At 44.5% G+C, this 12,046-nt stretch overlaps 1 protein-coding gene across 2 annotated transcripts in view; it reads right to left on the reverse strand.

The window, feature by feature from the left end:
• Positions 1 to 4,040: 4,040 nt before the first annotated feature.
• Positions 4,041 to 12,046, reverse strand: part of ADSL (adenylosuccinate lyase) — a 43,465-nt gene continuing 35,459 nt past the window's right edge. Inside the window, exons 6-13 of one of the 2 annotated variants that reach the window (XM_050917349.1) lie at positions 11,879 to 11,925; positions 10,906 to 10,996; positions 9,864 to 9,933; positions 8,521 to 8,668; positions 7,800 to 7,890; positions 7,149 to 7,238; positions 4,556 to 4,732; positions 4,041 to 4,184 (exon numbers count right to left, since the gene is read on the reverse strand). In XM_050917349.1, coding sequence (XP_050773306.1) covers positions 4,098 to 4,184; positions 4,556 to 4,732; positions 7,149 to 7,238; positions 7,800 to 7,890; positions 8,521 to 8,668; positions 9,864 to 9,933; positions 10,906 to 10,996; positions 11,879 to 11,925 — 801 coding nt within the window. In that variant the 3' untranslated portion in view covers positions 4,041 to 4,097. The remainder of the gene's footprint in view (positions 4,185 to 4,555; positions 4,733 to 7,148; positions 7,239 to 7,799; positions 7,891 to 8,520; positions 8,669 to 9,863; positions 9,934 to 10,905; positions 10,997 to 11,878; positions 11,926 to 12,046) is intronic. The other variant, XM_050917358.1, reaches the window with a different exon arrangement.

Consider the following 12,046-nt stretch of genomic DNA (forward strand, 5'->3'; position numbering starts at 1 on the left):
CTCCCCACGGCGCGTACTATTGGTCCCTAGGCCTGCCTCGCGCCCGTCACAGCCCCACGGCTGGCAGGCGCGATACTGCAGAGCCTGTCCCTGCAGCGCGCTTTGCTGCTGAGCTTCCTGAGGGTGGCACGGGAACCCCCCCTTAGCATACGTGCCTGTACCCCCTCTCCCCAGCCCCCAAACGCAGGGCTCCCCACCGTAACTGGAAACTAGGGCCCGATTCACCCCCTGGCGACCTGGGTCACTCGGGCATGTGAATGTAAACCCCCCTACTGAATCTTCACCCACTGGTAAACAGATGTTTTGGGAGACAGGTGGTTCCCTCTCCCCTCTGCTTGACAGTAATTAGGCACATTGTACTAGTTCTGTTTCTTTGCATAGCGAAGTGGTAGATCTTGGAAAAAATGTTGTCCATCCTGGTACAGCTACTGTCAACAAATTATACATATGCAAAGACAGCCTTACAAAGGGGGGGGACCCAGATACAGAGATTGGGTGATAATCAAGTGAAGAACAAGAAGATAGAGAGAAGCCAGAGAGCAGCATAGTTGCAGGAACACACACTCCTTTTCAGGAGTCAATGGTGGTCATTTGCATGAGGTCAGTGCTCCAGGGCATGGTGATGGGAGATAAATCGCTCTCTACTATGAAGATCATATGGAGAGAGAATAGTGAACAGGATGCACTGAGAAAGAACATTTTACATTTATACAGCACCTTCCATCTGAAAATCCTTTTAATCTTGTGTTTGACACACAACAGTCACTTTACCCACTACCGAAATGCAGCCTTCACCTCCTCTACACAATAGTACCAAACAATGTGAAACTGAACACTAGCCCCAGTTTTAGGTTTGCAGCATGTAATTTACCCACATTGGAAATTGAGGCTAATATGTCCTCTCCATTCCTACCCTGAGCTATTGTGAAAAGTACCATGACTCCTTTAATGGCCCCCATAACACAACTTAGCACTTTAATCTTCCAAGCACTGCAGAAATACTAAAGTCTCATAGCACTTGTAAGGTACATATTAACCCAGTTTTTACAGGTGAGTAAACTGAGGAACATAGTTGACAAGACCTGGACAGGGTCACACAGAACATGGCAGAACCAGGATTAAAACACATGATTTCCTGGTACCCAGTCCTACATGCACAGCATTGTCTCTCTAAAAGATGTCAGGCCCCTGGCTTTATGCATCATCTGAAGATACATGATTTTGTTAAGTATCACAGGGAGTTATCTTAAACTTCAAATATATTGACTTTCACCCCCCATTGCTTGGACTATGGAACTGAGACCTCTTAAACATGGTATATTTTGTCCATTCACATACAGACTTCAGATGACTGTAACTGGCCATCTTACGTTTAGGTCCATCATCATTTAAACAGTCTACCTAGATGAAACACAACAGTACACAGTATTTTCAAGGTATGCAGCTGCAAGGAGTCTGACTACTGAAAATCACTAAAAGATAACAGTTTCCAATATCTGACAAAAGAACTATACTGGAGAGCTGGCTGTGTGTCGACTAGTCTTGCATGTGTTTATAAAGTGTAAGATGGGGGGGTTCAAGCAAGCAGAGGTGAATTGAAGGACAGCCTGTAGTTATGTCAAAGTCAACTACACAATGGATAGGTGGTACATTTCTAGTACTGGACTGGACAATCTGGTATTCACTCTATAAGCCTCATGCCCCTCTCCCCTGCCAAGTCCATGGTGCATAGGCAAAGTGGCTTAATTTTGAAAGGTAAATTGGCAAGGATAGCAAGGCAGAATTAAGGGTGTGTTAAGTTTTGCATTTCTATAATTTCTATTTTTTGTTTGAAAGAGCAAAGCTCCAACAGATTTTCCTTATTGTAGCAATGTGCATTTACACACATTACTACAGTAACATCAGTTGAGCTAATAAGTCTTTTCTACCTTTCATTTCTGTGATTATTTCTGTTACATATAGCGATCAGACCCATCCCTGCTTAGCTTGGGATATCTGCTGAATGTAGATTATCAAGATGTAACAGGATAAATCCTCCAAAATATAATTCATTTTATGACCTGTTGGAAGAGCTGCTTCTGCAGCACTGTATTGGACCTACTGCTATAATGGGCAAGGGGTATAATTCCCTGACAGGTACAGCAGAGCCACATAATGCAGAGGACTCTGTTAATTTACTTAGGTAAAAAACTTGAACCAAGTTCTTCTAAACTCTGTAATAGACTCAAGTAGAAGCCCCAGATGAGAGCCAGAAAAAGATTTGTGTGTATCACACAAAGCTGCCAATAGGGTGGCTTTGTTCCTTGTGTTGTATTTGTTTTCCAGAAAAAATACAATCAGATTTAATCTGAGACCCATTCAAACATCCCACAGCTGGGTTCCCCCAACTGGCATCAAAGCTAGTTTCCAGATAACGACAAATCTGTGCGCTGTCTCTTCCCTTTCCCTCTGAGGGATTCTTTCCACTAACACGCTCCCCCTCATCTCTGGAGGAAATACATTTAAAAACGCCAAATCTACATGTGCTCTTAGGCATCTTTTTGAATAAAAAGTCTGAAGGTTACTGATGTTCAAATTAAACTTCTTCTAAACAGATGGTCAATTAAAGTTTAATATAGAAGGAGCGGGAAAAATACATATCACCACAAAATCACAACTGTTTGAGAGAGATTCTGCATTTCTTAGCCCAGCGGCAAAGTAATTGCAGGAGTGATGGGGTCATGGCCTGAGATTTCCAATTTCCCGGAATACATAATATAGTAGTATCCCGTTAAACACCAAATCTTAGGTTGGGAAGTCTAGAAAATTCTTCAAATCACAATGACCTCCAGGAGAACAGGTAGTTTCTTAAAATAGCCATGCCTCCACCTCTCACATGAGACTGTCAGGACACAATCAGATTCCCAAACAAAAACAAAAAACCCCTGAGCTCTCCTGATCACATCTTCTGTGGGACTGCATATATTAGAGAAAAACGGGAGGCTTTCCCTGTGCTGAAAGATAAGCCTAGGAATGAAGTGGCAGAGAAAGGAGAGGGCTGCAGAATGATCTTTCAGGAATTGGTGGAGGGTCAGACAGCTTTTCTGAAATCAAGGAGAATTTAGTCTATAAAAAACATGTTATAAACAGGAAAACATACAGACTTAGAAAAAACTAACAAACCCCTGAAATTCTTTTGCATCTATGAACTCTATGAGAGTCCCTACTCTCTCTTTCCTCACCATAAGGGAACACATTCTTGGTAGACAAATGATTTTTGTACCCTTGTATGTTCTCTTGGCTGCATTTCAACAACAACTTCTACCTATAACCAGTGATTCTGAGCAGCACTGCTCATCCTTAAGCCAATAGCCACTGGGCCTGGAAGTAAGAGTCACCTTGGTTGGTCCCACTCCACATCTTTCACGTATGATTATCGTGCACTACAGCCAAAGATTCTGGTACAGCACAGACATGTTATGACTGGGTTGTGTCACAGGTATTGTCGAGGACTGCTACTATGATGAAAAGCAATCAGGCTCAAGCTTTCTCCCTTTACTACTCCTAATCATCTGGCCAAAGCAGGGGTTAAGTGTGATTAAATCATAATCATAGTCCTCCCACAGCCACTTTCAAGGAAACAACCCCCACCAACACTTTGGCACCACTGTGGACAATAGTCTAATAGCAGACAAATGAGGCGACAAAACTGGTTTCCCTTTGCCCATGCCCTTCAACTGATGGTCAATTTGTAGATGCAATCAAGTCCCTAGTGCTGCCTACTTAATCCGCTTGAAACATACCATACGAGGAGAGGAGAGTGTGTGTGATGGAGTTGTCACTCTAGTTTGGTCATTGCAAAACCAGAACAAATGTGGGCATTATGCCAACCTCCTCCCAGCAATCCCAACACAAAGGAGAGGGAGGCTGGCTGGCTGGCTATACGGCAGACCCAGAACAAGCAGTACCACCACACTTCTGGGGGGCGTGAGTGTGAGCCCTGGGATGGCTATGTCACTCCCAGGGTACGGACACCCACAAGTATAGACACAGTAAATACATTTGGTTTATTAAGGCTTTTAATATCACCCAGATCCCTATACATCCACAAGCCCAGCCTAAAGTGCCAGCTCCATTTTCACACCCATCTTGCTTTGGTACGGGGTCAGCATTGGGCGAGCTTCCTCCTTCAGGAATCTCGCCACCTGCTCAAAGGGAAAGAGGAACAGAAGGTTAGAAAAAGAAAAGAGTTCCTCTCTGTGCTTCATTCAGCTCCAGCTTGTGGTCCCAGGGTCTCAGTCTCACAGATGCACCTAGTCACCCAGCACATCAAGAATCAAAGACTATGGGGGAGATAGAAGGCAACTGAGATGGACAGAAAAGGGAAGGAATGCCTTATGTAGCTAAGAATATGGTAACCCTTCCTTCCTTTAGAAGAATGGGCAGAGAGCCAATCCTGTAATGGAAGGGGCAGAGATATAGAAAGTGGAATGTCTCAGACACATAAAGGGACGTGGTTTGGATAATTTATGGCATGGTGCTCCATAACATTTTAAGCTGCTTCCCATAACCTCACCTGCTGGGAAGCACGTCCAGTGAAGGAGGTGGACTCCAAGAGGCTTTCCAGTTGTCCATGGATGGGGCTGAAGTAGGGGTCAGCACGGATCCGAGCAATGAGGTCATTATCTCCCCCTTCCTGTTTCACAACAGCAGCTGCCTGCTGGGAAAGAATGCGTATCTTCTCATGGCAATCCTAGGGGGAAGAGAGCCATCATCATGTTACTGACAGCACACTTCAAGCCAGATGACTCACTGGTGCATGGAGGGTAGAGGTGGGTCAAAGGCTGTTGTATTGCATAGCATAGGAATGAAAGAGAAAAAGTTTGTATCATAGCTATTTGAGGCCAATCACCATATCACTGCTGCATCCTTTAAATTGTTTCCCCTGAGGTTAAGGGTCTGTATTATAAATATAGTCCTTGTTTAATTACAACACAACAAGGGTTCGGGACCCTCAAGGGGTCACAAGGTCATTACATGGGGGGGTCGCAAGCTGTCAACCTCCACCCCAACCCCATTTGCCTCCAGCATTTATAATGGCGTTAAATATATTAAATAATGTGTTTAATTTATTAGGGGGGTTGCACTCAGAGGCTTGCAATGTGAAAGGGGTCGCCAGTAAAAAAAATTTGAGAGCTACTGCACTACACCCACAAAATAAGATGGTGGAACTCTTTCCACTTTCTCAAGCCCTTCCTTGTGGACACACTGTGGGATACTTTTAGTAATTCTAACCCATCTATGGTCTGTTGCTGGAAAATCATCATGACTGTTCCCAAAGCATTCTATAAACTGGGCATGCAGGAATTCCTTATCCACCACTAATTGCCCCTGAGGTGCAGGGTACATTGCAGGAGTTTAATAGCACAAAACATTCACAAGTTTGGAAAGGAAGAGAAGAAAACTGTCCCACTTAGCAAGCAAGAAGAACGTAGTTACCTGAGGTGAGTTAAGGTTTATCTGGGAAAAAAAAATATCCCCTCCCAAGGAAAATCATACAGGATGGGGCACTGGGGGACGTAACATCCATAAGGATTCCCTTAAAGAGATGCCCCTGAATGGAAAAGGCTGTGCCAGTCAGTCTCCAAACCTAGGGAAACCAATGGCAGGCAGAGGTGTCTGCACAAAGACACTGGCCCTGATCCCCATCCATGTAGCTCTATGGAGCCATGTCAACAGAGACTCCACCGGCTGTGCTTTCCCAGAACCCTAAGATGCATTATTTTTTATTAATGCCCTTCCCACCCCCATGCTGCCAATGGCCCACTTGCTCCTCCAGTGGAATGCTCAGTTCCCCAATGCAGATCTATAGAGCACACTCTACAGGGTACAGAGGTGAGGGTGATGGTGCCAGCAACATGTAAACAAATGAGTCCCCAGCTCCTATCTTGGAAAGAGATCACCCCGGTAGGATCTGTGGGAGACTATTTGGATTAAAGATAGCGCAAAAGCAGAACAAGTTAAAGTTAGTCAAAGGAGTTAATGGGAACAACAGGAGATTTTATAATAACTGTATCTAACTAAATAGTATTAGAGAGAAGGTAGCCTCACTAATAAATAAGAATTAAAGTTAACTCCGAGGGTATGTCTACACTGCAATTAAAAACTCAGGGCTGGCCCATGTCAGCTGACTCGGCCTTGTGGGGTTGTCTAATTGCAGTGCAGATGTTTGGACTTCACCTGGAACCTGGGTTCTAGGACCCTGCTGGGAGGGAGGGTCCCAGAGCCCAGATGTCTACACTGCAATTAGACAGCCCCTTAAGGGAATTAAGTTACCAAACTTAAGTTACAAAAAGCAAGTACACTGGCCTAAGCTATACTGGCGGGGAGGAGTGTTCAGGAGTGTCTAAATGAGTTAGGAACACAAGTCCCACTGAAAGCTCCTAACTCCAACAACCTGAAAATCCCACCTACTGTTACCAACCTGCAAGTCTAATTTCTGTCAATAATAAAATGATGAAACTAATATTTAGGGGGAAATTACTGTACAGAGGCAAGTGGAAATATAAGCAGCATGAATTTATTAAGAATGAATCCTGCCAAGCAAGCTGATTACCTGATTTAGACTGAACTATAAAGCTAGTGATGATGGGAATATACAGTCCTGGTGTTTGGATTGTATTAGAATATTCAGTAACATTTGCTGTGAGACAGAGACTCAAATCAAATGGGTCTGCTATGAAGCCTGTCTCCCAGATTAAAAACTGGCTGAAGGATCATAAAGAGTAATGAAAAAAGCACTATATTGATTTTGTGGGGCAGGTAGCTATCCATCCTGCACTAGGTGCCTTTTCAACAAACAATTAAGAATTACAATCTGCTCTCATAATCTAATGTAATAAATAACGGACAACTCGCTACATTGTAAGTTGATAGATATCCCCCCCACAGAGCTTCTAACAATGAATAAGAATTCCCCCAAGCTGCTACCTTCCCAAATGACTGGAAGAAGACTGGCCCTGCAGCATAATCCTAAGATTAACAGCTCTGGTAGACCAAGGAGTCACCAAGGGAGAGAGGGAAAATAATTCCGAGCTTTTATATACCCCCATTCCTCAAGAGTATGATGCCTGGCAGTGAGCATCAGACCCTCCTAACTGGGTATATACCTGGCGATTACCGCCTGCTTTCACCATGGCCATGATGATATTTTCTGTGGCCATGAAGGGCAGCTCCTGTTGTATCCGCCTCTCAATCACCTAAAAAAAAACAAAGAAACAGGCACTATCACACTGGAGTCGACTATCAGTAGATCTGATCAGGTATTTCCTGCTGTACCCCTGCCCCATGATGCCCCAAATTGTACAACGGGGAAAAACAAAACAAAAGCCACCTTTTCCAGACCCAGTCTAGAAATAAACATAGTAAAACTGAAATGTTGAAATTTTATCCTAGCTAATATTACTGCAGGTGTGAGTCACATTCATGTAATTGCCCACACTTTCTTGAATCTTAGTAAGGGCTGGTTCAACCATATCCTGTGGCAGCAAGTTCCACAAGTTAGTCGTATGCCTCAGAAAACAGTATTTTCTATGATCTGTTTTAAGTTTGTTGCATTTTAATTTCTTCAAGAGTCCTCTGATTATTGCATTGCACAGAAAAGTGCCATGGTGAGAAACTGGACAGCTTGGCTGGGCAGCCCTTAGGAATATTCACTGAGCCAGCAGGTAAGCATTCAGTGCTCTGAGTGGGATGGCTTCTTCTGCAGGTCCGCAGTGCTAACGGAGATTCAGGACTGCATGTAAGTTCTGTTACTTTACCTTGGGGTACACCACTAATCCTTCGGAGATATTCTGCAGCGTGCTCAGTATGATGTCAGCTGTGAGGAAAGCCTCAGCCAGACACACACGCCTGTGAAACACATGTAACCAGGGTGTCTGGGTTAGCAAAAAAGGATGAGGCAGCCTAACTCAACCCCTAGTACCTGCACATGTCTCTCTAGATGGCAACTCCCCCTTCCAACAGCCAGAACTATTCCTTATAGGCACTTCCTCCTGGGATAGGCCAGAACTGGGGAAGCTAGGAGCAACCTACAGCACCCGCTGCTGGGACAGGCCAGGACAAGAAGAGCAGTGTGTTACCCTTACCCTCGGCTACTGCACCATTCCCTGGTACTCCTGTTCTCCTTTTCAGAGGATCTTTACTATGTAAAACATTATTACCTCACTCAAAGAGAGAAGCCAGTTTACAGCCTCTGTTGCTGGGCTCCCAATGTCTTCTAATGATGTTGCTTTTCATAAAGTGGTGTTTGCCAGCATGAGATTCAGAATTGAGGGGTGTAGATTGAAAACACCATATTTTAAATATGTCAGTGTGCTGTTCCCTACAAGCACTTTCTAAGCAGTGCATTGAGTGAGAGGAGAACATGGACCCCAAACCAGTTTAACCCTCTAAAGCCAGCCTCTTCCTTTATTTCATCAATAACTAGGGTTTTTCTGCTCACTACCCTCCCCCAGCCAGCCGTGGAGCACGTGGATGGACCTGTTTGCGCTGTCATCCAAGGTGCGCTCAAACCACTGCACGGAAGCTGTATGGAGCGGATTCAGGACCAGAGTCATCAGGTGGCGAGCCAGGCTGCAGCAGCGCTCTGAACGCATTGGATTCCTCTTGTAAGGCATGGCGCTGGAACCTGCAGGCAAGAAAAATATGAGGAGAGGGGTTGGTGAAAGAGAGGATGATAATAAGAGGGCAGGAGATGAAACACACAGGAGAGGAGAGATCAAAGGCACTGGCCTTCTCAAGAGAAAAAAAAAATCCATCGTTCACTTTTAAGTCTGATTCATACTATGCAGAGACACAAGGTGGGAGAGGTAATATCTTTTATTGGACCAACTTCTGTGGTGAAAGAGAAGCTTTCGAGCTTATATTGAGCTCTTCAAGCTCCCAAAACTTGTTTCTCTCACCAACAGACGTTGGTCCTATAGAAGATATTGACTCACTCACCTTGTGTCTCTAATATTCTGGGACCAACACTGCATCATACTATGCAGGTCTTTTTGAAACCACCTCCCCGTGCCCCGCCCACCGAACCAGAACTGTATCTGTACTTGCAGGGGAGAATGTGGGGGCCTTAACTCTTAACTGTGCAAGATTACTTTGTCAATATAAAAGAAAGAAATGATTCTGAGCTACTTCAGTGTGCTGTATTTCGCACTTCTGCTCAATGGCCTACCCATGAAAGTCAGCAACCTGCAGTGACAGTGACTGAAAGTCTGAGGGTTCAATATTTAAAAAGTGACCTAATCAATATTTTAAAAGTCTGTCACTCTAGTATGGCTGAGGAAACTGACGTGGGTGAGGTCAAAAATGCTGACTCACCCTACAACACCAACTTAGGTGGCTGGGCCTTTTCAGTTCCGGCTTCACAGCTCTGGAATTCTCTCTCCTTCTCTATATACATCACAGCTACATCAGGAACCATTTTCAGTACAAGGCTCCAGCCTGGTTTTACTTTTCCAAGTTTGTTAATATACAAATGATAGGAATACTCAGCCAACTAACTTTAATGGGAGTGGAGAGTGCTCAGCTGCTCTCGGAATCAAGCCCTCATCTGTGCTGGGGTGGGGAGCAATGGCATTATTATTTCTGCACTTTGACTTATTTGAGCACAAAATTGGATTTTGTCTGTTAAAAAATTGTTAGACCTAAAGCTGCAGGCACAGACAGATTAAAAAAAATAAACTTTTTAATTAAAAGCAATTTATGCCAAAATATGACATCACTATTGTTGCTGGGAAGAAGGTGCTGGTGAGGAGATCACCACAGCGAAGGAAAAGATAAGATAACTGGAACACGAATCACAAACCAATGTCTGTCACCCTCACCAATTTGGTCTGTCTCAAAAGGCTCCTCTATCTCCTTGAGGTTGGCCAGAAGGCGGATGTCAGTACAGATCTAAGAAAAAGCAACAAGAGCAAATGAACGAAGCTGTTCTCACAGGTACTAGGTAGTGTGTCTGGGGACACTCTGTATCTATGTCCATGGAGCAGCTTGGGAGAGAGAGAATAATTCCCTTCAAAAAGTGAGCAATTCCAAAATTAAGGCTTTAGTCTTCTTATGAAAAAATTAAGGTTCAATCTATATTACAAATGAATCACATCTGTATTCACATTACACAACCAGAAAGCTGCAATCAGGTTTCCTGACAGGGTAGCACCTCAAGAGAAGATAGAGGCCAATTTCCACAGGGGTTGCAATTTTTCCTGAAACCTTCTAATTTATACTTAAAGAGCTCAAGCCAAAAGAATGGGGAAGAGGGAAGGGACGGGACTCTATGAACAGTCAAAGGAGAGAAGATAAATTAGTAAACATTGATACACCATTTAAGTCTACATTGTGCTTAAACACTGAAATGTTCACTGACCAGAGAAAATACAGTCTAAACAAGAGGATAAACCACCACAGGTCAAGTGCAGGCAAGGGAGGGTGTGGGGATAATCAAAGAGAGGAAAAATCCCACAAGGACTTATCTCCATGAGGAATGTCCTGGGAGAGGAAATGGTGAGATTTTAAAACATGTTCCATTAGGGAGGGCATTTATTCTAACTGAATTAGCTTTAACACAAATTTGATTTCTATCTTGCTTGGGATCTCCCTCCATAGAGTCTTTCTAAGTGAATTCATTTTAACTGCCCTTTGCACCACCCTCAAGTAAGAAATCAGGTATGGGATCTCTCCCAGTGCTCTGATATCTGAGACAAAACATCCAGTGAAGAATTAGTCTGGTAGAGCAGAGAACAGTTAAGCACTCAACTCCAACTCATGTTTCCTGCGGAAAGTGTTCTGCACCAGGATCTCCCTCCCCAACCCCCTCAGATTGACATTTCCCTTCCCCTTCCATACTGAGTTTGGAGACAGGGACCTCACCTTGTGTATGGAAGCCCCTAGACTGGCTAGCACAGATAGGACTTCAACATCCACTTTGCGGCTGTAGGTCTGCCCTGTGACGAGATAAGCTCTGGAAATAAAAAGAAAGATAAAGCTCTCCAGACACAAGCACCATTAAAATAGGACTGAGTGAGTATGCGCTCTGCAGGGGCACCATGCTGCAGAGCTCTGCCTGGCTAACACCAATGGGTGGTGTAGCAGGGTGCTGGTGCAAAAGCACGTTAATTACCCCTTCTCAGCCAGTTCCAATCAAGGGAAATAGATTGGGGCTGGTGAAACAGATCTGATGCCTGGCCTGGGGACTGGCTCCACCTGCAGGTCTGACAAGTCAGCAGTTACAAGAGCTGGGAGCCTGAAGAAAAGCCAGCCAGGGAAAGGTCAGACTCCTAGCTGTGGGCTGACTGCAGGAAAAGAGGGAACTAACCCTGTAAGCCTTGTATATAGCTCCCATTGGTGGTGGGAGAACTGTGCGTGTGTAAACAAAGCCACAGGTTCTACATAACTGAAAGCTGCTCTGGAAGAGGGGCGTGACAGAGAATGTGTCACAGGTGACTTGACCTGCAATACTTCACTTGACTTCCTGGTTTCTCATTCACACTAGTGGGACACTTGGTTCATGCTCCTGTGCTCCGTGGGCTGGCATGCAGGTGTGTAAAGACAGGGGAGGAAGAACAGTAGCCCATACTTTGACAGGGTGAAAAAAGAGTAAGGGAGAGAAGTAGAAACAGAGACCTAGCCGGGAGGTGGAGTTTCCTTCACAGAGCTACATTGTGGAATGTGGGTTGGAAAGGAACAGAACCAGGTGAAAGTGCTCTCTAAATGTGAGCCCAACAAAGGGGAAATTAGTTAGTTGGATAGAAGAACCTGTGCTGTTGTGGACACCAGGAGGTGTCAGGCTATTAATTCTCCTCAGCATATTTTAGAGTTCAAGGTAAGCAAGCTTTCTACATACCGCTTAAATCCTGCCTTCACAGTCACCAGCCTGTCCAGCTCCTCCACCTCAGGAGAAAAACAGACAGACAGGAACCTCAGAACATAGTGACTGAAGTGTCAAACATGCAGGGCTAAGGGATACTGACAGAGGACAAAAATGTAAAGGCTTCAACTCCCCCTCCCTTCT

Source organism: Gopherus flavomarginatus, chromosome 1 (assembly GCF_025201925.1).
Source record: "Gopherus flavomarginatus isolate rGopFla2 chromosome 1, rGopFla2.mat.asm, whole genome shotgun sequence".
In the NCBI taxonomy this organism is placed as follows: Eukaryota; Metazoa; Chordata; order Testudines; family Testudinidae; genus Gopherus; species Gopherus flavomarginatus.